We start from the raw sequence: 27831 nt of genomic DNA on the forward strand, positions 1-27831 counted from the left end.
AGATTGCAGACTCAGAGCTGGAAGTCTGCATAAACACGTTCTCTAGGACAAGTGAACGTCAATAATATCCGGAAGTTACGCTCTCTAGCGTTTTAAAGCAGCAGAGATTATTTATTCGCAAGAATCTGACCCAACTAGTCCGGACCTGGGAGAGAGAAGGTAAATGGTGGAGTTGCACGTTTTACGGCGATCGAAAGATTCCATTGACGTTTGCTGTCAGATCAGTTTCTTCATCTTATTTTAACACACTTTTTATGTTTGTTTGTTTGTTTTCTCATCAGAGCTGACATGGTTTTTACCTTCTAGGTACGAGAAAGGGGTTTAAACACTGCACTGGTAAGTAATGTTTGTGTGGTGTAATAGAAATACTGGATGTGTGCTTATTTCTGTTTGTGGAAACGCTACACGCATGAATTCGTGACATACCAGGCCCTGTGAGCAGCTCAGTATACGAGAGGTTCATAAACTGCACTGCCCTTTCTTTGATGGAAAGTCGATGTGTAACAACCACCACAAAATAAAATCTGCAAAATTGTCATGCATTCATAAAATTCCCGTTGTGGGCGTTAACCCGCACATTCATGGATATTACCAGACTGAGGCTTTTGGTTTTGAAGAAAGGAACTTTTGTCAGCTAAAGAAACTGTTTGCTGGCAGTAATACAACAAATCTGTCAATGCTTCTTGGCAAATTTTAATATAGGGTTTTTTTTAACCATGGTTATGAAAACATGGAAAGGAGGGGAGGTGAGCTGGTGTAATGAACTGCCTTAAACTTTGCCCACAATTTAATTGGGCTTTAGCTTAAAAATGCGTTTTGAGCACGACTTTAACTCTCCAGATAGCCACACGAAGAACCATCAGTCTCTTCATGTACCTGCAAAACAAAGTACAACGTTCAGTTGTGAGTCCTTGTGTGGCCCTGGATATGCATAAGGTAATGAAGGTATTTGCTATTCAATGCAGATAACCTGAAGGATGAATGCATGGCCTATTTTATTCCTGTAAGCCATGTGGTACTTAGTACATGCTCATATCTGTTAGTATGTGCTAAGGTTTAATAAAAAGGGCCCTTGATACTTGTTTTGCAACAGAGCACTGTTCAGGCAGATATAAGTGGTTTAAAACAATGTGTCTCTGATATGAGAATAGCCTCCATTAGGTCCACCAAACAGAAATTTCTATTACTTTTTTTTTAATTTTGAGAACTTTATTGCTTGCTTGAAGCCACACCAACAGTGCAAACAAACTATATTCATTCACAAAAGGACACAGTATAAACAGCAAATGCAAAAAAAAAAAAAAAACCAACAACCCAGAAACCAATAAAAGCTATACTGTGGGCCCAGCAAAAAAAAGAAAAGAAAACTAAAACTTCTGACAATTTTATATTTTCAAACTTAGGATGCCCCCATCCTCAAAACCAACCCACCTGACACCCACCCTCCTCAAGTAAACAGAGTGATCCAGACAAGTCCAAGAGCAATACTGGAAAAAAATGGGTCCTTCCAAATTACCTACCATTTAGAAAGGGTACGGTGGTGAGCAATCCATAGTCTTTCTATCCACAGAGATACCAAAGAATTAAAAATTCTGCACACAAAATTTGTAAATTCTGCAAGTTTATTAGTCATAATTTAACCAATATTACAGCCTCCCTCCCTGTTTACACATACTCTCCATATTTTTCCCAGCCCCCCCCCAACACACATCGCATCCACCTTTTTATTTATTTATTTATTGCATTTATATCCCACATTTCCCCACCTATTTGCAGTCTCAATGTGGCTCACAATATTACAACATGACAGGCGTCAATCAAGCGTAAGGAAACAAATGAATTACATATAAAGAAATAAATGTAACATAGAAGGGTATAATCTAATCAGAAAACAGTCAAACTATCAAGCAAGTAGTAAAGTTTTACAGTTCTTATAACTGATTAATTATGGTAAGCCTTATTAAAGACAAGTTTTTAGTGTTTTTTGAAAGTTGGTTAAGTCATAAATAGTTTTCAGATCAAGTGGTAATGCATTCCACAACTGAGTGCCAATGTAGGAAAAGCAGGACACGTGTACTAGTTTATATTTTAGACCTTTACAACTAGGGAAATGAAGTCCCAGGAGTGTGTGAGCTGATCTTTTAGCGTTCCTGGGTGGCAAATCAATGAGGTCTGACATATAGGCTGGAGCATTTCCATGGATGACTTTATGAATCAGAGTGCAAATTTTGAACATAGTGCATTCCTTAACTGGAAGCCAATTAAGCTTTTCTCTAAGGGGTTTTGCACTTTCATATTTGGTCTTGCCAAATATGAGTCTAGCTGCAGTGTTCTGGGCTGTCTGAAGTTTCTTGATGATATACTCTTTACAGCTGGCATACAACGCATTGCAATAGTCCAGATGACTCAGCACCATAGTTTGTACCATGTTACGAAAAATGTCTCTTGGGAAGAAAGGTTTTAGTCTTCTAAGTTTCCACATAGACTGAAACATTTTCTTGGTTGTATTCCTCACATGATTTTCAAGTGTAAGATTTTTATCTATTGTGACTCCAAGGATCTTCAAGGTGTCTGAGACAGGAAGGGAAAAGTTTGGTGTGGTTATGGAGGTGAATTTGCTTGTATTATGTTGTGAAGTAAGTACAAGGCATTGTGTTGTTTCAGCATTAAGTTTTAATTAGAATACATAATTTGGAAGCTTTGGTTGATGATATCCATGATTTCCATTAGGTTGTCTTTGAACGGAATGTAGATCGTCACATCATCTGCATATATATATGGGTTGAGGCCTTGATTGGATAATAACTTGGCAAGTGGTGTCATCATTAGGTTGAAGAGGGTCGGGGAGAGTGGAGATCCTTTTACTGCCCCTCCTACCCACCCACACATAGCATCCCCCTTTTTTGTTTTTTTTACAGCCCCCACCACACATATAGCATTCACTTTTTTTTAATTTTTAAATTTAGTTTACTGCTCTCTGCCTCTCTCCCTCCCTGCACCCACATCCATATTTTTTTCAGCCGACTCTGCACTCACTCATGAGGCAGGAGCAGCATGGGAGTACTTCTTTGGGGCAGGAAGGAACCCTACTCTTTCTTGCCCACTGCTGCTGCGCTAGGCTGGTGCCACTGCTTTTTCCAAATGGCCGCTGAGACTTCCTGCAGCAGTCCTACAATATTACCACTTGAAGTCTCTGTGGCCATTTTGAAAATCAGCAGCACCAGTCCAGAGGAGTGGTAGTGAGCAGGAAAAAGTGGGGTTCTTTCCTGCCCCTGACAAGGCATTTAGACCACCAGGGTTTACTCAGGCCAAGGGGGTCAGGGAGTGGGCAGCAGGATCAAGGCTTGGGCGGATGGCGGCGTTGGCACTGCCAGCAAGTCATTACTGCGGGCTGGGAGGCCAGAAGCGCAGATTCTGTGCAGAAATGTGGAACTCTGCATGGCTGCTGAATTTTGAGCAAATTCTGCGGTCTGCAGTTGTGCAGAATTCCAGCAGGAGTAAACAGTAGGATGTTTCCAATAGGCTTCCAAGGTCGCACATGCTGCACACATAGCATGGTGCACCAATAGAGCCTGAGACTTAGCAAGGCCAGGAGGCTTCCAAGAAAATAAAACTAAAACTAGAGACCACTGACTTGGCCGAGCCATGCTGAGTAGCTTTCCAGTAGGCCCGAGCCTTCACACAAGACCACCAAAGATGGACCATGGTACCAGGCTTCCTACAATCCCTCCAACACAGAGGGGGAGACAACTGGAAACATATGATGAAGATGTACAGGACTAAGGTATCATCTATACAGAACTTTAACAGAATTCTCTTTCAGAAGTTTCTGTTATTAAAGACATATCTGGCATGGATGCATCGCATGTTGGATGCATTAGATAATGCAAATAGGAGAAAAAAAAAGTCTGATACTTATAAACTTTCCACATGTACCTGCAATATCAGCTTTAGAGATATACAAAAAGTTTGTTTAAGTGTTTTGAAAGTGACTGTGGACTCTGTTCCATCTGTTTTTAGAGCCTATTATTTACCGCAGGTGAAGAGGAAGGAGGGTGAGTTGAGTCCTTTCTTTAGAGATGGACAGTTTGGACCTAACTGATTTTTTTTGCAAAGATCTGACTCTGACCCTGTAGTTTGCTACATTATTAGTGGCTTGTGTTTTAGGCCTTGATAGAGACCGGCTACTCCAGATGTTTGTTTTTTTAGTATGGAAGAACAAACATTGTTGTTTAAATGTTCTAACTCGTTTTATTAGATGCCTCATTTAGTATTATGCTGACATTGTATTATATCTGTTATTTGAATTTCAGCGCTGTTACAAAAAATGTATATATATATATTTGTTGTCCTTAAGCTTATCTCATCCATTGTATTTGTTTATATTTGGTCATTTTCACTATTATACTGTTAAACGGTACCTGCTGTATACTGCCTGGGTGAATCTCTTCATAAAGGCGGTTAATAAATCCTTATAAATAAAGATACAACTTCTATGAATGCGAAAGTCCGGCTCTTTCCTGATGTGTGGAAGGACATGCAGAAAGGGGGCAACAGTTTTTGTTATTGAAACCTTCTTTGTTGAAGTTGGGAGCTCTTTTCTTTTTGCGTAAATGCTTAGTTAAATGTAAGGGCGCATGCTATGTTTTTTTATGAACAGCAACAGCTAACTGCCTTTACTTCTAAAGTAGTGGTCGCTCCAGCTGCGACTGGCTAGTCTGCTAGATAGAATGTTCAAATGCAGTTACTGGATCTGCTGCTTATTTAGATCTCACGTTAGTTTCTTCACTACTTATTGCTTTTGTTTTATGACTTGGTTTTCCCCATTTTTTTGTGGTCCAGTGAAGATGTAGGAGTTTTTTCTTATTCTTCATTCTCTTTATTTCTTTATGCGTATTTTTTTCCCTACAGCTCTTTACTGTAGCAAGTGTGATTTTTTTTTCTTGTGATTATAATGTGAAATTCTAATAAATCTAAAGTTAGAAAAGGGCCCCTAACCCCCAGATTCTATATAGTTCAACTTGAACTGCACGTGCAATTTAGGTGTGATAACTTATTCATTTATTTATTACATTTGTACCCCGCGCTTTCCCACACAATGCAGGCTCAATGCGGCTTACATAGTAATTCGAAATACAAAGTCTTATAACAGAAATTTCAGAACAGTAGTGAAACATTATGAAGTTGAGCTTGAATAATGTTTGATAATGTATGATTAGGATAAAATAGGGTAGACAGGATAGTATAAGTTGGGGGGAAAAGGGTAAGGAAGGATATAATAAAGGGGAGATGGAGAAGAGAAGGATGGGATGCGTAGAGGGGGAATGGGGAGGAGGGGTAAGTAAAACCAATGATGAGGTCAGTATCTAAGTCAGAACAGAATTGGGAATGGAGGTTGGTAAGATTAGGTTGGGACATTAGAGTAGGCTTGCTTAAAGAGGTGAGTTTTCAACATTTTTCTAAAGGGCAAGTAGTCGTTAATTAATCGTATAGGTCTTGGTAGAGCATTCCAAAGCTGGCTGCCCAAATTTTATGTGGTACTTGATTGATGAGGGCTTTCCCATTCTTTTCACAGGCCATGTGCTAATGTTCCCATTAGTGCATGTTACCTTCTGAGTATTTAATATAGGAGCACTTACTACCTCCTATATGGGAGGTAGTAAATGCTCCTGCATTAACCCTGCATTAGCCAGTTAGCGTGTGATAATTATAATGCATTAGGGAGGTCTTTTACTAAAAATTAGCTCAAGTTATCTGCAGCAGGGCCCATTTTATTCCTATGGGCCCTGCTGTAGATAACTTGAGCTAATCTTTAGTAAAAGACCCCCTAGCTGGCCCGTGCCCTCTCAGGGAAAAATTCTTACAATCAGTCGTACTCGTTTTAATACGCAGTAACAGGCAAACTACCACGAAACACTTTTAACACATTTGTTCAGTAGCCCCAGGCTTTTATTAGTCATATACAAATGTACAGTGTATGGGCCTTTTAGATAGGGCTGGATTTATGCATATTGTGACCCCCTAAGCTGCAACTTTTCAGAGCCCCCCTTGATGTAAGTAGGAAGTAAATTGTGAATAGTTTTCCATGCTAGAGAAACAGGAAGCCATGCGCTAAGCTGTAGCTTGTCTACTTTATAGTAAATCCTGCCTTGCTTTCAGATATATATATTTTTAAATATCTTTGTCAGTAAATTATATAGCAAATGAAACCTACCAAAAAAAAAGGGGGGGGGTTCGACTTCATTCTATGAAGAAGGAAGGGAGTTTGTTTTGCTGTGAAAAAATACAGTCTGAAGCCAGTTTTCACTCATTGCCTGCAAAATTTAAATAATGGTTAACTGATAAGAACTACTGTGATAGGACTAATTGGTGTTGGTTGTGAAAGAGCTTTTCCCTCCACCTTTCAATCATGACCAAGCAAAAAAATCAAACAAACAAATCAAAAAGCATAGAAGCAGCCCGGAAGACAGGAATGTGGGAGGGGATCATTCTCCTATATTTGCTGTGTTAATCCTTAACTAAAGGACACAAAGGACAATGCTATCCATCAAGCCCAGTATCTTGTTTCTGACAGTGGCCAATAAAGGTCACAAGTACTTGGTAAGATCCTAAAACAGTAAAACCGATTTTTATGCTGCTTATGGAGTGGATTTCCCCCAAGTCTATCTTAATAATGTCTTATGGACTTTTCTTATGGACTAAGGATCACACACTACAAATCTCTGTCTGAAAGTCCTTGGTGTTTTGTTGGATAATCACTTGTTACTGGACAATCAAACCAAACTCATCACAAGAAGAATGTTCCACTCAATGTGGAGGTTGATGCGTATCAGGCAGTTCCTCACAAAAGAGCTCTTTTGAACCCTTATTCATTTGGTTGGTCCTATCACATATTGATTATTGTAGTGGAATCTATGCAGGATGCCGTGATTTCATCCTCAAACTCCAGACAGCTCAAAACACTGCTGCAAGGCTAATATTGGGCAAGTCACGCTTCGCCCATGCTTCCCCTCTTCGTTTTATTCTACACTGGCTTCCCATTAAAGACTGTATTACTTTCAAAAACTGTTTGTTGTCCCACAAGATTATTTATGGGGAAGCCCCTGCCTACATGCTTGATTTGATACATCTACCTTCTAGAAATGCTTCTGTGGCTGCTCGATCCTACCTCAATTTACACTACCCAAGTTGCAAGCATGTTAAATATAAATAGCTTTTTGCAACAACCTTCTCATACGTCAGCCCGAAATATTGGAATGTTCTACCACGGCAGCTGTAAGAGACTGTTGACCACCAGCTCTTCAAGACATCCTTAAAGAGATTTTTATTCAAGATTGCTTATCCCTCTGACAATTCTAAAACCTAGTCTTCCTCATCCCCTCTCTTACCCACATATACTTACCCCTCCCTTTGACTTTATTGAATCTGTACTCTCCCTGAATTGTAACCATCTGTTATTTTGTAAGCCACATAGAGCTCGCTCTTGTGGGATAATGTGGGGTATAAATGTACCTAAATAAATAAATTAAAATTACCATCTTTTTTTAAACCCTGCTAAGCTAACTGCTTTTACCACGATCTCTGGCAGTGAATTTCAGAATTTAATTACTCATTGAGTGAACTATTTTCTCCAATTTGTTTTAAATCCAGTTCATTTTAAAATTTACTACTTAGTAGCTTCTTTGCGTGCCCCCTAGTCCTGGTATTTTTGGAAAGGGTAAACAAGTGATTCATGTCAAAAGTAGTATCTTGAAAATCCTAGAACTAATCAGGAGCCAATGCTGTTCAAAGAGAAGTAGAGATAATGTGGTCCCAAGAATAGCTATAACATCATTCAAGATGGGGGGGGGGGGGCTGGAGCCCAAAGTGTGTGGGTGGGCACATTTTGCCCCGCCTCCCCGCTGCAACCCCACATACCTTGGCTGGCAGGGGACACCAAGCCTCACCAACAGAAGCCTTCCTCCAGCACTGTTCGCTCCCGTTGCCTGCCTCCCCTCACATTGCGTGTGCTCTGTTTTAATGAAATTGAGCATATGCAAAGCAGTGGCATAGCTATGGGGGGCCACGGAGGCAAGGGCCCCCGTTTGGCTGGCAGGGGTCCCCAACCCCCGCCAGCTGAAGCATTTACCTGTCCCGTGCTGGTCTCGCCTCCTCTCCTGTTTCCAGTTGCACTGTGCATGCTCTCATTTTAATGGAACTGAGTGTAAAATGTGCGTGCAGTTCATGGCGCACTGAAAACAGGAGAGGAAGCAAGTGCGAGACCAGTGTGGGACAGATAAACGCTTCAGCTGGCGGGGTTGGGGACCCCCACCAGCAAAGGTACCTTGGAAGCGGCGAGGGAGGGGTGGCGGCTGGTGGAGGCGGCCTAAAATGTGCCCCCCCCCCCACTTTAGGCTCTGGACCCCCCTCCCGCCTAATGCAAAGTGTTACACATGCGTAGTTTCACTAAAACTGAGCATGCACGATGTGAGGGGAAGCAGAGCATGCAGTGCGGTGGAGAACAGTGCTGGAGGAAAGCTTAGGAATCCCTGCCAGCCAAACCAGGGTCCCTAAATTCAAATTGGGGGGGGGGGCCCAGGCCCTCATGGCTATGCCACTGGTGTGGGGTCATATCTATCAACTGGTTCCAATAGTGTGGCTCCTGTGACATCCGTATCTCCTTTAGGCTGCCTCCGCCTTTTTTCTACATGGTACAGCAGAGGTCCGGTGTTCTGTGTTTTTGTTTATTTTGTACACCTCTATTACAACATATCAGATAATGATGTTTTGTCATGGGGTAGGGTTCTAGGTCTATCTTAGTAAACATGGGAGAAGATTGTAGGACCATTTAAAGTACAAATGCCAAGAGTTATGGAACATTTGATAAAAATGCCTTCAATATAACATTGATCTTCTACTGAGCTGTAGCAGAAGTGCAAACAGGGTCAGCTTAACCATTGGACTAGGTGAGTCTTTAGCCCAGAGCACCAGCTATTAAGAGCATCAAAATACCCAGCCTCTGACCTCACCTGGTCTACAGGTTAAGCCTTTTCTCCCCCCCCCCCCAACCAACGAGTTCGGCTTCTTCACCTTTCACTCGCCTGCTATCCTGTAAAGTTTACGTTGGTCGCCAGTGGTGGCGGCAGCATCATGACAGGCTTCCTTTGGCCAGCCCCATGGTCTTCCCTGTACTGCATCTTGCTTCCTTTGATGCAGTTTCCTTTGGGTGGGCTGAGGCAGAGGGGGCTGGTCGAACGGAGCCTGTTATGCTGCCGCTGGCGACCAACGTAAACTTGACAGGACTGCGGGGGAGTGAGAGAGGTGAGGAAATAGTGGCTGACCTGTGGAGAGGGAGAAAGAGACTGGACCCGGGGAGGGGGGGGGAGAGATACCAGTCCAAAGGAGGGAGAAATGCTGAACCCTGGTGGGGGTGGGGGTGCTGCAAGTGATGCAATTGGGAGGAGGGCACCACTATCCCTTGAGCTAACCCCGAGTCCAAATGACATTTTTCCTTTTTATTTAATTATGTTGCCTTTCCCTTGTGTTTCTAGCCCTCGCATAGCCAATTTCAGCTTCACATAGCGCAGTAATAAGGGACATCAATCATTCTTTATCTACAGCAATTCTTTTCCTTCAGCTCCGTTTCCACTATCGTTTATTGTTTCTTAAATTGTTATACCGCCTATGTTGCATTCAAATTAAAGTGGTTTACAATAAAAATAGTAAAAAAAAAAAAAAAAAAAGGAAAAGAAACACCAATTTATGAAAAAGAAAGAACTAACTACCTAAGTCCATGCAACCATATGATGCTCATTCAGAGAATGAAACACACACACAAAGAAATTATGTGGCTGCAGTGCATATAGGACCACATTACATACAATACGTTGCTCACATACTACGACAGGAAGTAACTGCAGCACTAAAAATTCTAAGAAGTGAGAACTAATTTTAGAGCTATAATATAAAAACAGTACAAGACTGTCGGGGCAGAACATAGGCATAATAATGTAGAGAGTATTACAGTAATTTAGCCTTGATGTTATCATGGCATGAACAACTATGACCAGACTTCCCTTTCTCAGTGTATGGAGGTTGTTTGGATTTGGGGGACTAGTGTTGTCTAGGTGTACCCCAAGATTTCCGACATCTGATTTAAGTGGCGTTCATGATTCCTAAAAGAGATTTTCTTTCAGGTATGTAACAGTTTGTGTTCGGGACAAGCAAGAGCTCAGTTTTACTTGCGTTCAGCAGGCAAAGTTTGTTGTTTTTAGCCCATTCTTGAATTGCTGTTGAACAGTCAGTTTATTCAGGACTGTAGTTAAGTCTGGCTCAGGGGTGTGCTGGTAAATTTTTAACAACGGGCTCTCTCTCTGGGCATAGCCGGCCCTGAAACTTTGGGGGTGGGGTGGGGTGTGGGAATACATGCCTCTCTCTCTTCTCCCTTGTGCGGGCACGCTAGGCATACCTTTGCCGAGCCCCACCAGCCAATAAATGGACTGCCACCATTCTCTGCTGCTTGTTTCTGGCTCTGAGCAGCATGATGGAACCTTCTTGCACTTGCATGAAAAGTCCCAGCCTAATGCTCAGAGTCAGAAACAAGGAGCAGGGAGCAGCAGCAGTCTATTTACTTGGCTGGTGGGGCCAGCCTCACTGCCAGCAAAGTAAAAGAGAATTCAGGAGGGGGCCCAAGCCCACATTTTGGGAGTCAGTTGTTAAAGTAGCCATGGGGAGGCCTACTTTAACAACCGGCTCCCAAAATTCTTAAAAACTTAACAAACGGCTCTTGCGAGCCAGTGAGAGCCTGCTCCAGCACACCACTGGGTATGAGTAGCTGTGCATCATCTGCATTACTGTAGAACTAAATATCCATTGACCAAATTTGCTCGGCTAGAAGCTTGAGGTGAATATTCAACAAAATAGGCGACAAAAAGGTCAACACCCATGATGGCAATGAGGTGCTGCTGAGCAGTATGATGTACTGTTGCTTGTTTCAAATCCTTGCTATCGGATAAGTACTGTCACTGACACCTGTTTCTGCCAGTTGTGCTACCATGATATTGTGGTCTAGTGAGAAATCCAGCAGTACTAACAATGAGGGAAATCTCCTGACTTTCTGTGAAGATCTAGTATGGATACAAGGACTTGTTCCACAATCAGGTCTGAGTCCAGATAGGCACAGATCTAGTCACTTTCTCTCTTCTAGCCAATCATTGAACTGAGTTCAGACTGTTTGACATTAAGTTCTCCTAGAAATGGAATGTTGGATACTGGCTGGTAATTATTATGTTTATTCTGGTCAAGGTTTTTTTTTTTTTTTTTTTAGTAGAGGACACAGCACTTCCTTTTTTAATGCCGTAGGTGCCCAATAGAAAGAGAGGAGTTCATGATTTTTGAGGCCTCCTACGAGGCTCCTTCTTGTATACTTCAGGGGGTCAAGGGAGCAGGTGGTTGGTCAGAGGCCTCTCAGGATTTTGTCAAGGCCCTCTTCTGTTATCAAGTTGAGTCCCGTATGTTTGTATAGTGAGAGGGTAAGTTTTTGTGCTCCTGATAGGAGACTTGGGTGTGGAGAACTACATGGGAGTGGGGACAGCGGGAATCTTGCAAGGCCACCATTTGTAGTCTCAGCAGCCATTTTAAATAAGAGGCGGAAGTGAGATGGATCAGTGGCAGCATGCAGGAAAGAGTGAGGATCATCCTGGTCAGCATAATTTATCTAGATAGCAAGTGTTGTTTTCTGGATAAATGCTCTTGAGAATTGACCCACTTATTTTCATGAGCTGTTGAATACAATCTTCTAAATATTAGTGTCCATGCAGAACTGCCTTGGTGAGGTTTGGAGAACTATCTGGATTATATTTCTGTCTCAGGATAACTGTACTCCAAGACTCCCCTGTAGACACTGAACAGCTTAAACTCAGACCCAGTTCTAGGCTCACTCTGGAACTGCCAGCTAGTACTGATCCAGTTGACACTCCAGCAACCTTAGGTATCCGTGTGAATGTTTCATGTATAGTTATCACAAAAGAGCTCCTTCTCCTGTCTGGCTCATAGGCCATACAACTTGGGAAGTGGCAAGATCTTCCAAGGGTCCTGTAGGAAAGATGGATGTACCCTCACCACGTGGGGGTAGAGAGTGGTGGCTTAATCTGCAGCTCCTCCTAAACTCACTCCCTCCACAGACATCTCTAGCTCCTCCAAGACAATGCATTGACACCGAACAAAAACCCATCGACCCTCTCAAAAGCGCAGGAGCCTCGGAAGGAGGGCTTCTGAGTCACTTCTTCCTCTTCCCCTTTGTCCACAGGTCATAATAAAAATGAGGGGGGGGGGGAGGAAAAGGGCATTTTGGGGAAGGAGTGGCTCACATGGTGTATGTGGTCAGGCTGCCATTGTGTACCTCCCTCCAGTTCAGTTGGGAACTATCCTGGCCCGCTGCAACCTAACCTGATCACGTCATCCCTCCTTCACTGAAGGCGTGACTTTATTATAATCATTTTCCAAAGCAGGAGGATTAAAGCATATGTTTACAAATATATATAATTTCCAGTTGTGCTAGAAATGACAAGTTGCAGTCTTGAGCTATATTTCTTTATATTTTTAAAAAATGTATACTCCTTTTTGTATTTAACTTGTTGGAAGGTGACTAATTTCTATCTTCTCTTCTTGCAGCTTTCCTGTAGATGTTTTCATAATGGCGAATGAAGCATGTCCTTGCCCATGTGACATTGGTGACAAGTTTGAATATGGGGGGCTTGGCGAAGAGGTGCAAGTTGAGCATATCAAGGCTTATCTTTGCAAACCGCAGTACAGCTCTGATAAAGCAGTCATTGTAGTACAAGATATATTTGGCTGGGACCTTCCAAACACGAGATACATGGTTGATATGCTCGCAGCTAACGGATACATGTAAGTGACACTCACAGAAATCTTATTTGATACATTAAAAAAGTGGTCAGTGCACATAAAGGATTTTTTTTTTTTTTTAATTTCCTTAGTATGTCTGTTCTCGATTCTGCTATTTGGCAACTTAGAGTGACTTCCCCTGACTGCACTCTAGTTGTCTGCTCAGTTGACCTGAATTTCCTCTGACATTTGCTATTAGTGAGATTTTGTAGAGTGGCTGATCTACCCCACATTCCTCAGGCCTATGCCCCCATGAAGGACTATAGCTCCTATTTCTCCTACATTACTTTTTTGGTCTTTTTTTTTCCCCTCATTTTGTTTTAAAATATAACTGAGAAAGGAAAGGAGTATTTTCAGATTATTATTATTATTTTTTTTGCTGTTTTCAAATTCCATGCAGAGGAACAGTCTGCAACACCGTGTTTATTAGAGGTGAGCATGCCATTTGGGGCCCTTTCACAAAACTGCCTTGGTGCACTCTCTTATATGGAGCCACGAGCAAACAGGAGAAACCTCACATAGAAAGTCCAATAAAAAAGGAGTACAGGATGGACAATGGACTCTCCAAAACAGGAATCCAGCACCTAATAGATACTTTATTCTATGCTTGTACAGCAGGACCCAACACGGTCATGTTTCGGCGTGATAAAACACCTGCCTCAGGGGTCACAATGATGTTCAAACAGATATGAATAGATAAAACTACCCAGGGTACTTTGTTAAAAAAAAATGTACAGACATCCAGCACAGCTGACACCTTCACTTATGCCTGGGAATATGCCATTTGCACCAACTGAAACACGGTGCAGACATACACGTCTGAGGGGCCCTTTTACCAAGCTGTGGGAAAAAGGGCCCTGCGCTGGTGGCAGGGGCCATTTTTCCCGCATGCCAGGGCCCTTTTTACCGCAGCAGGTAAAAAGACCCCAGGCACACATGGTCATGCGGTAAGAGAAATCTTACCACATGCCCATGTGACGGGGATCCCTTTGAGGTGGCGATAAGGGCTCCTGCGTTAACGCAGCGGTAACCAGGCAGCACGCGGCGATGCCTGATTACTGCTGGGTTATTGCCGCGCAAGCCATTTCTGGGGGTTTTCCTTTTCCCCGGAAATGGCACGTGCTCGGGGTGAGACTACCGCCAAGGGCCTTGTTGGGCCGTGGTAGTCCCGTTATATCCATGACCCTCCCATTTCTGCACCCCCTTTTTCATATCACATGTAAATGCTAGTAATTTTGGTGACTTTATAGAATGAGGGGGTTATTGCACAAATTGCTAGAATATTGTAATTTTTGCACCTTCCCCTTTATAGAAAAAAAACCATAAAGCCTTTTTTAACACAGAAAAAGGCTTTTGTATAATTGCATAACCACAGAAAATCATCCTCTAGATTACACTGTTTTTTATGTATATCTGTCTTTATTGGTTCCTGTTTTTATATTGGTATATGCTTTTATGTTATAATATCCATCTCCTGGATTCATTACTTGAGGTATTGTGGGGTCCTTTTACTAAGCTGCAGGAAAAAGGACCCAGCGGTAGCGGCTGTTTTTCCTGTGCGTCAGGGCCCTTTTTACCGCAGAAGGTAAAAAGCCTCTAAAAAAAATGGCCATGCGATAAGATTACTCTTACCGTGTGGCCATGTGGGAGGGAGCACTTACCACCACCCATTGAAGTGGCGGTAAGGGCTCCCACAGTAACCTGGTGGTAACCATGCAGTGTGCAGGGTTGCCTGATTACCACTGGGTTAGTGCAGCACTATAAAATAAAAAATGTTTTCCGGCGCACTGTAAATGGCGCGCACTCGAGGCGGAACCACCGCTGGTGGCCGCGTTGGCCAGCGGTAGTTCTGGGTTAGTGTGCGGTCAGCCAGTGTTGGACTTACCGACACTTTGTAAAAGGGCCCCCCGTATTTTGCTATATTTTATGTTTTCAATTTTTTATAATTAATTTTTTCTTCTTTTGTTATATTTTTGTAATTTTTCTGTTAATGTATTTTTTTTCTTTTATTGTCATATTTTATATAGATCACTGACACAGGCGCTGTGAGCTGAAACACAGCCCATGTTGGGTCAATTGATATATAAGACTGATCTATGTTGTGAATTAAAGACTTGTTCCATTTGTGAAGGCTCTTGGTGCTTTTATTCTTTGCACAGAAAAGCATAGACAAAGGGTGCCTAGTTTAATGAAAACTCTGCATAGGTATTCTCAGGGATGTAGTATGAAAGCAGGGTTGTATATACATATTTTATAAAATATTAGTCACAATATGAAGTGGAATGAAAATATACTTCATAAGCTGAATTCTGTATATCACTAATAATGGACAATCCAAGCTTGCATATAAACACTTCAAATGTTTTATGAAAGTTTAATGGACCTCAGTGTGGGGATCAAGCGGTTAACAAACTTCAGTGCCTCATTTGACCACCCCAAATTCATCACCGGTCTCTAAATATTTGGTCTTAATATTCTTATATTCTTGTTAGTAATGCTCAATAGTGAAAATAAACTATCATCTCAAATCTTATGTGTTTAAACAATAGATACTATCTTATGCTGTGGGTAAGCCACTTAGCTTTTAATGAATGAAGTTGGCTATGAAGGGTTCTTCTATTCGACATGTAACATGTTTTGCCGACTGGCGGCTGTTTCAAGGATGACCCGCCTAGATGAAAATGAATACACTGTATTAGAGTTTACAAATCATTTAGAGTAAAGGTAACTTATAAGATTATTTCTCACCAAGTTTAGATGCCTGCCATAAATGCTGACAACAAAGCTCTAGTGTCATCAAGATAGCGGCTACGCATTTGAATTGAAATTTTAAAGAACAGCTGATCCTGAATTCCACCTATCAGGAGCTTGGACCTAAATTAGGGTGGGCCATTCTAATTCAGCATTCAGGCCCATAGGGCTGACAGTTCGTAAGGTATAAATCCAAAATTGCTCTCAAAAACTTAATAATTTTTCCAAATGGCCACTCTCTCAACCCATCATGACTGAATCTATTATTCCCGATCTTCCCAATGGTGATTCAGTTGCTGCCAATGAGCAAGCAGCAGGACTTGTAATGTCTCTGTAATGATCCTGGATTTCTGTTCATTAAATCTGTTTAATCAGACGAGTGCTTCTGCCAACATAGACCAACTTGCATGAACATTCAGTGATGTAAACTACATTATTGTTATTACAAATAGTGTTTTGAATAGATTCTAGCTTGTGCCCAGTGTTAGGAGCTACCCACACTGATCCAGTATATGTGAGGGTGCTTACTTTGGAAATGCCCACATGCCTCATGGGACCCTGAGACTTCACGATTAGAATACTGGAAATATCTTTGTGGTGTCGACAATTCTCCAATAGTCTTCCCTCGTTTGTAGGCAGTAATTGGGAATTCGTCAAAACCAGAATATAGTTGTAATAAATGCCAATGTGCTCTTAAAGATTGAATAATTAGGTATACATGAGAAGAAAAGGGCAGAACACATATTAAGTGATCTTGTTCCACTTGTGTTTTATATTGTAATAACATTCTGAGCAAAGCATGCTCTTAAATATGCTTGTCTTAAAGCTTTACCCGGATGACCCCTCTCTTCAAATCATGTCATCGAAATTCAGGCTTCTCGTTAGAAATCATTGAACGATGTACAAATCCTTCTAAGATGTACATACTGACAGATTATATTCCAATTTGTAAGGATACATCTGCATAAAATACACACACATTAACAGCTTATTCAGAGTGGGTGTAAGTTTGTGCATTAACATTTGTGCTCTATTAGGGCTGAATCTGGAAGCCTGTATTTATAAAGGTATGTAGGCACCTAGGTTGCCTTTCTTTTTAAAACATGTCTTTTTTTTTTGTACTTCACGCATTGGCATTCTATTATCAAATCCCAAAATAGATGGCAGTATTTTTTTAAATGGCCATTTTAGAATGAACTAGCAATAAATATACACTAGAATGTGTTTAGGAGGTTTTTCTTTAAAATTTTCTTTTTCTCATACAGAGCCATCTGCCCAGACCTTTTTGTTGGGAAAGAAGCTTGGAGCCCAAGTGCTGATTGGGCCACCTTTCAGGAATGGCTGAAAACCCGACCAGCAAGAAAAACAGACAAGTAATCTGTACATTTACTGCATTTCATGTACACTGTGGCATGTGATCTTATTAAAACCAGTTTTCAAAAAAAGTTGCAGGAATGATAGGAGGCATTTTCCCCATGTTAATTGATGTCTTGAACTGATGAGAGGGACATCAACTGATAATGACGAAAACAGTTTTCTTACATCATCTACTACCAAAGATTTTATTTGAAAAGAGAATTAACATTTTATCTAAAGATGCAATTCAGCTGGGTAATATTTACTAAATCTATACCGACTGGCCAGCCCACTTTTCTTTCAGAGTTTGTCTTTTATTAACGACACATCTCTATATAAATATATTGTCTATAGCATCAGCTATGGGAAGATACATGTTAAGACTAGCTTGGTTTCCCTTCCATGCTATAGGTTATCTTATGTCTTTCAACAGGCAAATATCTTTAATTAGACCAGTGGTTCCCAAACCTGGTCCTGGAGGCACCCCAGCTAGTCAGGTTTTCAGGATATCCACAATGAATATTCATGAGAGAGATTTGCATGCAGTGGAGGCAGTGTATGCAAATCTCTCTTGTGAATATTCATTGTGGATATCCTGAAAACCTGACTGGCTGGGGTGCCTCTAGGACCAGGTTTAGGAACTACTGGGTTAGACAATAGCAGGCAGCTTGGTAGTTTTCAACCCAGTCTTCAGGGACCATCTGGCCAATTGGGTTTTCAGGATATCTACATTAAATATGCATGCGATGTATTAGCATGCACACCTACATTGCATGCAAATGTCTGTCATGCCTATTCATTGTGGGTATCCTGAAAACCTGACTAGCCAGGTGGTCCCTGATGACTGGGTTGAAAACCACTGGCCTACATTTCTGTTGCCATAAGATAACACAGGCATACAATGCAACCAACTGAGCGACTATGACAGCCATGAATCAAGTGGTCATAATTATGAATGATAATGTAATAGCTTTTTCTTTTTTGGGGGGGGGGGTGTGTGGAGTGGGGGGAGAGCACTTAAAGGCTGGAGAAGAAGATGACAGGCTGCACCAGCACACAGAAGTGGAGCACATTAACCTATTGGGAACATTGCTGTGCTGGATTTTGTGTATAGAAATGTTATATCCTATATAATAAAACGCACCTCCAACATTCTGAAGCTGACTGCATGGCTGAGGCATTCCTACACTCTGTATCCATCTCCTGAATTGACATCACGTACTTCCGGGTTCTTCACAAGCAGAAGTGACCAACCACACAAGGTTTCTCGGCTTCAGAATGTTGAAGGTGCATTCTATTAAATAGGATTGGTCAGTTCCTTGAAGCACAGCCAGAGCTCAGCGTCCTGCACAGTAACGCTCAGACACCAGAGAGAGAGGGGGGGGAGGTATCTCTGTCACACACACACACACACTCTCTCTCTCTCTCTCACACACTCTGTCTCACAATGTATCACATTCACTCTCTATGTGTCACACAGTCACTCACACACTCTCTTGGTCTCATACACTCAGTCTCACAGAGAGTCTGTGTCTCACACACACTCTCTCTCTTGCACACACTGTATCTGTGTGAAACACACTCTCTCTCTCTCTCTCTCTCACTCTGTGTCTCACACACACTCTCTCTCTTGCACACACTGTATCTGTATGAAACACACTCTCTCTCTCTCTCTCTCTCTCACACTGTGTCTCACATATACACTTGCACACACTCATTCTCACACACACACTCTCTCTCACAGACACACTCGCACCCAGAGACTCTCTCTCTCTCACACACACACACTCGCACATTCACTCTCTCTCTCATACACAGTCACTCTCACATACACTCTCTCAAACATACACACTCCGAGGAAAACTTTGCTAGCGCCCGTTTCATTTGTGTCAGAAACGGGCCTTTTTTACTAGTTTATTTATAAATGTGATATTTTGCATTAAAAGACCTGAAAGTGGGAAATAGTTGATGTTAAATTCAACCAGTGGTTGAAATTTCATAAGTCAACAACCCTAGCTCAATGTATTTGAAATTACAATCAAAGCAGTATTTGTTTTTAACTTATTCATGTGAACCACTTAGATTGGCTTTCATATCATCAGTATTAAAATAAATGAATTAAAAAAAACTTGATTATGTTAGTACCAGAAAAAAGGGGATTTTTCCCCATAAAAAAAAATCTTAAACAGCATAGCTTCATACTTAAGTTCTCTTAAACTGAACAATGAAATGTCCAGTAGTCTCTTCTGAAGCAGCTGATATTGTGTTCGTACAGACAAGTCCGTCGCTGTTTCAGGGACCAGCATAAAACACAGCTAGTTGTTGTATGGAGCTCCCACTGGATTAAGCTTTGGAAGGCTGTCATTGCCACCCCCAGGGAAAGAGCCTTCAAGCAGCAAAGTAATTTGGTATAGATGTAAATCAGCAGTACAAAAATCTGCTAGCAGAGCTGATAACCTGAGAAGTTTAAAAAGCAACCAAAACCCCTCTCTGACTTTGATGGGCTGCTGGGAATTAGCCTCACTAATTCCTAAATATTTTCAGGGGCCTGATGTGTTAAGCTCTCTTGCAAACTTGGCACATTATCTTAATCGCTTACCTACAGGGATGACAGAATTGCTGCTCAGGCAAAAACTGAAACAATACACAACAATAAATTTAAAGAAACTGAAGAAACCATGTAGCAGAGAGAGAGAGAAAAAAAAGCAGAAACAATTTAACATAATTTCTGAAGTCTCATCTACAGATGATGCCACTTTCTGCAGAAAGACAGAACTTGAAGAAAACATTTGAGAGCTGGTAGGATTTTGGATGGTGGGATCTGTGAAATACCTGGGGCCTTTTTTACGAAACCGTGCTAGCGATTCAGGATGTGGTAATGGCGACAAAGCCCATTCACTTTGAATGGGCTTCATCGGCAATGCTGCGTGGGAATCGCTAGCGCGGTTTGGCAAAAGAGGCCCTTAGTGTTTAGATTTATTCTATCCATTTCCCAAGCGTATCGTCCTCTGTCAGAATGTGAGCTCCTTCCAGCAAAGACCAAGATGCAAGGAAGAGCTTCTGGAAGTGAGAGAGTGCCCCAGGTTAAACTAGTTGAATGTGGAAGAAAATGTAACATTTAGACTCTGTGATGAGGCCTCACACTTTTGAGATCAAAATTATGGCTTTTTTTGTAATTGTAGAGGTGGGGCACTTTTCATTCTTAGTACCTTACCACTCAAAACTTCTTTTAATCTTTTTTTTGTTTTTGTTTGTTTGTATGGTTTAGGGAGGCTGAAGTTACCTTGAAGTACCTGAAGGAACAGTGCAATGCAAAGAAGTTTGGGATGGTTGGCTTTTGTTGGGGTGGAGTTGTTACCCATCACCTGATGCTGAAGTACCCAGAGATAAAGGCTGGAGTATCAGTGTATGGTAAGCTGTAGATCCACCTACTCAAATATATCTGCACTGTATCGATATTTACGCAGGTTCTACACTTACTGTTTGCTCTGCATTACCATGACCTAGTTTTGTTTTTTTTTTCAGTCGAGGATCTCAGAATTTGTGTTTTCAGCCTTCTGGCTTCAAACAAGGGTTTTTACTGTGGAGCTAAAGGAACATTGCTCTAGCTCAGGGGTAGGCAACTCCAGTCCTCGAGAGCCGCAGGCAGGTAAGGTTTTCAGGATATCCACAATGAATATGCAGGAGATAGGTTTGCATACCATGGAGGCAGTGCTTGCAAATCTATCTCCTGCATATTCATTGTGGATGAAAACCTGACCTGCCTGCGGCTCTCGAGGACCAGAGTTGCCTACCCCTGCTCTAGCTGAACTAGTAGAGAACCTAATCTACTGGGTTGCTGATATCCTTCCTCTTAGTATTTCACCATGTCACAATATCATTTGGTACACGTGCAGAAAAAAAGGGTGATTGGTTTTGAGGCCAATTCTGGTGTTTATTGGAAGTTTTCTGGTTGTATGTCTGTTTTTTTTTTTTGACAGGGTGGATAGGAGGAAGGCTGGGAATGAGATTGTGTTAATTTAATGTAACAATTTTATTTCTTTGATTGTGGTTGGTTTTTTTTTTGTTACATTTGTACCCGCGCTTTCCCACTCATGGCAGGCTTGTTTTAGATGGTGCAAATTGCATTGGACAATCTTTCTAAGGCTGGGAAAGTGGCATATAAAACTTTTAAATAAATAAAATGGTACACCTTTTTTCAGGAATAATCAAAGAAACTGAAGACCGATACAATTTGCTCAACCCCACGTTCTTTATTTTTGGTGAAAAAGATCCTGTCATTCCTCTGGAACAAGTAAGTTGCAGTTTTCAAGTGACTAATTTCTACAAAAAGAGTGCAGCGAACTACAAATATATGTTATTTGATGGGCTGTATGAGGTGCAGGGGCATTTTTGATTATCAATGAGACACTGTGTTAACAGGGTACTAATGATATCATTATGATAGGATCAAAATTTTTTTTTTTTTTTGGGGGGGGGGGGGGGGGGGGGGGTTGTGCTGTGTTTGGGTCTTCGGGGCTGGCTGGATCACAGAACCAGAACCCAAGCCCCTACCCAAACCAAATACCCTCAACTGTAATATTCTTGGACACCAGCCTGGGCAACCACAAAAAGATTACAAACTAAACAATCTTATCATGTTAGCAACTGTTTATTCTTACAAAATTAGCAGTAAAGCAGAAACTAGTTTCTTAGCAAGAATAAGCAGAAGCAAGCGCAGGCGCTAGAGGCAATTAGCGCCTTACTAGTGCCTGCATTTGCTACTGCCCCATGATCAGAGCCCCAGAGTGTGTGAAACAACACGCTCGTGGGCTCTGAATGCAACTAGCATGCAAATGCATGCAAAACAGGGTTAAACCTATTCATTTCCAATGATCAGCAACCAGAGTGCCAAAGATTGGCTCGCTGGCTGCAGCAAACCCTACGCTACTGGCGTTAGGGTTTGCAGACCATTTGGTAGGAATGGTGAGCCTTGTCCAGCATGCATTTGCATGCTAGCAGGGCCCCCAATCCCCCCAATGCAGCAGCCCCCTGCAGGAACCCTGACTTAACCCCCCCCACCCCCCCCAGTGACGGCAGTGACGGGGCTGGAGGTCCAGCATCAGCCAATGTCCCTGGTGGCCCAGTCAACTCCCCTCCCCAACCTGGTGGTCTAGCGGCCCTTCCCCACCCCCCCTTATCTTCAGTTGGAGGAGGGAGGTGGCCTCCTTCCTCTTCCATCGGCAGTGCCTGGAAAATGGCAGTGTCCCTCCCTGCCCCATGCATCCTGGGATGTGCTGGGTGGGGCTTCACACCATCCCTTTTATAGTGTGAGAGGTGGCGGTGTTGGGTCCCCTGGGAAACAGTGATCTGGTATCTGGGATGACCCCACAGACGAATTCTACAGTAGCTGCATTTAATTTTTGAAGGGTGACTATAATAAAATGAGGAAAAAGCTTAAAAAGAAGCTAAAAGGATCGGCTGCAAAGGTTAGGACACTAAATCCAGCGTGGACATTATTCAAAAATACCATCTTGGAAGACCAGACCAGATGTGTTCCACATATTTGCAAAGGTGGAAAGAAGAGAAAATGACAGCCAGCATGATTAAAAGGTGACGTGAAAGAGGCTATTACAGCCAAAAGAATGTCTTTCAAAGAATGGACCCAAATTAAGAAAATAAGAAGCAACATAAGCACTGGCAAGTCAGATGCAAAGCATTAATAAAGAAGGCTAAAAGAGAATATGAAGAGAAACTTGCTGCACAGGCTAAAACTCACAGTAACAACTATTTAAAGTACACCAGGAGCAGAAAGCCTGTGAGGGAATCTGTGGGACTGTTAGATCACAAAGGAGCAAAAGGGGCACTCAGGGAGAACAAGGTCGTAGTGGAGAAACTCAATGAATTCTTTGCTTTGGTCTTTACAGAAGAAAGGTTTACAAGGGTGATGATGCGGAGGAACTGAAAGAAATCTCTGCGAACCTGGAAGATGGGTGCTGAGCTAAATTGACAAATTAAAAAGTAGTAAATCACCTGGACTGGATGGCGTATATCCAAGGGTACTCGAAGAACTCAAGCAGGAAATTGCTGATTTGCTGTTGGTAATTATGCTGTAACCTGTCATTAAAATTGTTCATAGTACCTGAAGATTGGAGGGTGGCGAATGTGATGCTGATTTTTAAAAAGGGTTCCAGTGTGATCCGTGAAATTAGAGACCGGTAAGCCTGACATTGGTGCTGGGCAAAATAGTGGAAACAAATAGGAGGAAGTATTTTTTCACTCAACGAATAGTTAAGCTCTGGAACTCTTTGCCAAAGGCTATGGTAACAGTGGTTAGCGTATCTGGGTTTAAAAAAAGGTTTGGACAAATTCCTGGAGGAAAAGTCCATAGCCTACTGTTGAGACAGACATGAGAAGCAGCTGTTTGCCCTGGGATTTGTAGTATGGAGTTTTGCCACGATTTGGGTTTCTGCCAGGTACTTGTGACATGGCTTGGCTACTGTTTAGAAAACAGGATACTGGGCTAGATGGCCCATTGGTCTGACCCAGTATGGCTACTCATTATGTTCTAATAACATCCACACCTGATTTAGTGTCCTAACCTTAGCAGCTGAACCTTTTATCTTCTTTTTAACCATTTTCCTCATTTTATTACACTCGCCCTATGATAATTAAATGCAGTTATAGTAGATTTCCTTTGCGGGTTCATCCCAGATAGTAGCTCAAACTTGATCATGTTATGATCGCTGTTTCTCAGGGGACCCAACACTGCAACCTCTCGTATTGTGCCCTGCATATCACCAAGGACCAGATCCAAAATGGCTCTTTCTCGTCAGAGTGCTAATCTGTGTATAAATAGCATTGCAAAAATTTTATGCACAGAATAGAATGCTAATCAGTGAGAACACACATCTTTGCACAAGTTTAGCACAGATTCTATTAGCATATACTATATTTTCATACATATAACATGCACGTTGTACAAACAGTACACATCCCTGCACGCTATATGCATGAGTGTGCTATAACAGTATATTTTTACTAAGACACGCGAATTGCCAAACACATTTGTTTTTAAGGCCTTTTCCTTTTCTTTTTCTTTTTAGGTTTTTGCGGGTTTTGTTCAGTAATAATGCCTGCAAGTACTTAAAAAGAAAAGCCCTTAAAAACAAATGTATTAGTTTGGCAATTAGCACGTCTTAGAAAAATAAATTGGTATAGTGTTCGTTATCCCTGGGATTCTATATATTGCCACATACAAAAATGGAGAGGATAGATAAAGAGTCAACTGGCAGTAAATCTGACCATATAATAAATTTATAGGTTCAAGAGGTGACGCCTCAAGAAGCCCCCGGCTAAATAATTCAAAAGCTCACAGGGGCTGGGCCGCTTCATCATTGGCAACCACCTCTACAAATTTTTCTCTTATTGTTTTTCCTTTACTTAAAAATTTCACTACAAAAATTACTTAGCTTGCATTCCATCTAGGCTCTCAGGACGCTGAATATGACCATGACCAACGGTGGCCAGCGTTTTGTCACCTGCCTCAGGGTCAAATGGTCTGCGTCAATCTTAGCTTAAAGAATGCTCAGCTTCAGCGGGCCAGCAAAACAAAAAATTTTTAAGTAAAGGAAAAACAATAAGAGAAAAATTTGTAGAGGTGGTTGCCGATGATGAAGCGGCCCAGCCCCTGTGAGCTTTTGAATTATTTAGCCGGGGGCTTCTTGAGGCGTCACCTCTTGAACCTATAAATTTATTATATGGTCAGATTTACTGCCAGTTGACTCTTTATCTATCCTCTCCATTTTTGTATGTGGTTGTTCAGATAGAAGTATTAGGAGGGGATTGCCTTCACAATTTGCTTTAATTGTTGGATTCTATATATTGCGCCTTAATTTCCATATGGAAATTGAAGCATATTCTATAATAATGTGTGTAACTTAATTGGATGTTAAGCATTTATTAGCTATAATTGGCATTTATTAAGATTTACACACACAACTTGCTAAGCATAGTTGAAAAGGGAGTGTGACCATGGGCGATGCATGGGCATTTCTAAAATCTATGTGCATTACTATAGAATACATCTACTCTGTGCCTAATTTAGGCATCCTGATTTACACCAAGTAAAACATGACGTTAATGGCTGCGACTAAATTCGGTCAAGTGGAGAGGTGCTATGTACTGCATGGAAATTTAAGCCTATTCTATAATATATAGGTGTATTTTAGAGAATACGCTTCAAGGTATTTTTTTTCCCATGCAGAATTTTCAGGCACTATATAGAATCTTAGCCCTATATTCGTGGATACATTATATCAGTTTATTTTTGCATAGACTTGCAATATGCCCATGTTACAGGTGTGCACATTATATACTTGGGCGCGTTATATGTGTAAAAATACAATAATTCATTTACTCCATTGGCGTACAGCTTCAACTCGAGCTTTCTGTGTTGGCTTTTAAATGAGATGCACTCTAAGCAAAAGCTGTAGCTGAACCTGAATGAGAGTAACAGGATGCTTTGTGTTTCAGGTCACTGAACTGGAACAGAAACTGAAGGCGCACTGCAAGACCAAATTTGAAGTTAAAGTTTATCCTGGACAAACTCATGGATTTGTTCACCGCAAGAGAGAAGATGTTAATCCTGAGGATAAACCTTATATTGAGGAAGCAAGAAGGGACATGATTATGTGGCTGAACAAATACATTTAATTTTCTGGTTCTTCTTTGGCTACCTATCTTCTGACAGTGCTATTTCTCTTGCTTTAGCTGGAGGTTAGAGAATAAAAATAGCCTGCAGTGGATTTTGTAAGGAAGTAATAGAGGTTTTAAGGCAGGCACTTTGAAAACAAAATTCTGTAATCTAAAGACTTTTAGACAGCATGATTTAGTAATGAAATCAGAAATTTCCAGGAAAGTATTTTTAAAATTTTGCAATTAACCTTCAGCATGATTCAGTAATGAAATAAAAAATTGTCAGGAAAGTATTTTTTTAAATGTTGCAATTAAACTTGAGCAAGCAATCATGGCTATTATGAGGTTTTATTTTGTTGTATGTACTGTATACTGTATGCTTTTTAAATGACCTAAACCAAATACAAAACACACATCCTCCATGAATACAGCTCACATACTATCACATTAATTTCTTTATTTAAAGAAAAAAAAAAACCCAAACTTACAGCCACCTTTTAAGAATAGTCCAGAATGTTTACAATTGAGCATCAAAAATATTTAGAGAAGAAAATGCATACTGCATATAATAGACTTCCTATGTAGGATAACTTCTGAATTCAGGGTAGTAGTGTACCTCACCTTCTTTTGCCAAAACTAATTTGCATATTTTGACAGGTGGTCATGCTCACTTCTAGTCCCAGCAGCCAATCAGAATTGAACACACCCATGCCCCTTGATGACCTCACTGGGTGTGACTTTGTAGCCCTACCCAAACCATACCTCTTTTACATAACTCCACCCCTAACCACACGTATAGTCCCACCCTAAGCCCTGCCCCCCTGTTGGCATAACCCCATCCCAAGCCCTGCCCATTTTGGTGATATGACAGGAAGTGATGCCATAGCCACATCCCTTTCCTCAAGATGGCAGCTACCAAAGAGGTTGAAGCCACTTAGGAGATCCTTTGTTTCCTCTTCTGTGCACAGCCATCATCTAATACACTCAAAACAAAGCAAGCAAACCTATGAGCTGCTGCATCCTCATTGTCGTTATTTGTTAGTAGCATTTTTATTTAACTTGTATTTTCAAACATGCTGGAGTGTGCAGCATACAAGTGTACACAGAGGAAGTTATTGGTTTAAATTGTTCTACATTTTAAATGATGTCATTTGGTGGTGGAGGTGGGGGGGGGGGGGGGGGGGGGGCTAGCTGGCTGTTGGCACTCCCTGTATTTGTGAAGAGATGTTTTCACCTAGTAAAGGTCCACCACAACAGACATCATGGTATGAGAATCAGGTAGTTAACAATCAGACTTACTATAAGTACAATTAATAAAAATAATTAGGTTGAAATTGGGAGCATTTAACATCTTTTTTTCCTGTGCCTACATCAAAAGAAAAAGATAGCATGTGGGAACTTGCTCCTTTTTGTTTTGTGGAATACAGTGGTATATTATAAAAATGCATTTGCTTTTTTTGTTCTTTTACTATTTCACTTACATGTATTGAAATAATGAGGTAGGGGCTTCCTTCATGCAGATGTTCTGTCCAGAGGCAGTCTAAATGTGCCAACATTGTTCAGTTCAGCGTACTATTAGCCACCAAGTTCATACAAAGTTTATTATGTTCAATGGAAAATAAATCTGTTGGCTCAGGCAGCTTGCTACATGAATATTCCATTGCTATTTCATTATTGATACCAAGTATTACATATTAAGGGCATTTGCTGTAAAGTTTGTTTTAATTTGTTTATTCAGCCTTACATGCACATAGTTTTACTTTTTAAACCCAAAGGTGAATTCTAAGAGTGGTTGAACGATTGGTATAAACTGTGTTTGTTTTGGACTGCTTTGGGTCCTGCTGATTACATCTTCTATCTGGAATTGTGGAAGATGGAAATGAGAAAATAAAAATTAAATTTTGGATATACTCTGTTGTATAAGTTGTTGCTTACTTTTGCAATGTGTGTATGGATGCCTGTTCTGCTGTAAGCATATGATATATTTGAATAAATGTCTATACTTATGGCTATGATTTCTGAACATGTGGCAGCCTTAAAAGATAGACTTTTAAATGCCCAGTTGGGTAGATATGCTAATCTCAACTTTGTTAAATGTTTCAAACATATCCATCTATTTGCTTCCATGATATAACTGAATTCTATTATTCTGTCTCACTATAT

General features: G+C 41.2%; 1 protein-coding gene across 7 annotated transcripts; it reads left to right on the plus strand.

Annotated features, from left to right (window-relative positions):
- On the plus strand, window positions 1-25924 carry LOC115471522 (carboxymethylenebutenolidase homolog). Of its 7 annotated transcripts, none has more exons than XM_030205169.1 (8): window positions 1-159; window positions 282-336; window positions 4021-4055; window positions 12652-12888; window positions 16902-17009; window positions 20261-20403; window positions 21195-21286; window positions 25507-25924. In XM_030205169.1, the coding sequence occupies exons 4-8, from the start codon at window positions 12674-12676 to the stop codon at window positions 25684-25686; spliced, it is 738 nt and encodes a 245-aa protein (XP_030061029.1). In that variant the 5' UTR covers window positions 1-159; window positions 282-336; window positions 4021-4055; window positions 12652-12673; the 3' UTR covers window positions 25687-25924. The 7 variants fall into 7 exon arrangements, with proteins under 7 accessions (XP_030061029.1, XP_030061046.1, XP_030061014.1 ...); XM_030205186.1 differs by having other exon boundaries at window positions 307-336; XM_030205154.1 differs by lacking the exon at window positions 4021-4055.
- The last annotated feature ends 1907 nt before the right edge of the window (window positions 25925-27831 follow it).

Source organism: Microcaecilia unicolor, chromosome 1, assembly GCF_901765095.1.
Source record: "Microcaecilia unicolor chromosome 1, aMicUni1.1, whole genome shotgun sequence".
NCBI classification, from domain to species: Eukaryota; Metazoa; Chordata; class Amphibia; order Gymnophiona; family Siphonopidae; genus Microcaecilia; species Microcaecilia unicolor.

Bases quoted from the DNA above. Each gene is read 5' to 3' on its own strand.
- LOC115471522 (XM_030205169.1), top strand. From the start codon at position 12,674: ATGGCGAATGAAGCATGTCCTTGCCCATGTGACATTGGTGACAAGTTT. The intron at 12,889-16,901 runs GTAAGTGACACT...TTTCTCATACAG, and splicing joins CTCGCAGCTAACGGATACAT to AGCCATCTGCCCAGACCTTT. The intron at 21,287-25,506 runs GTAAGTTGCAGT...TTTGTGTTTCAG, and splicing joins CTGTCATTCCTCTGGAACAA to GTCACTGAACTGGAACAGAA.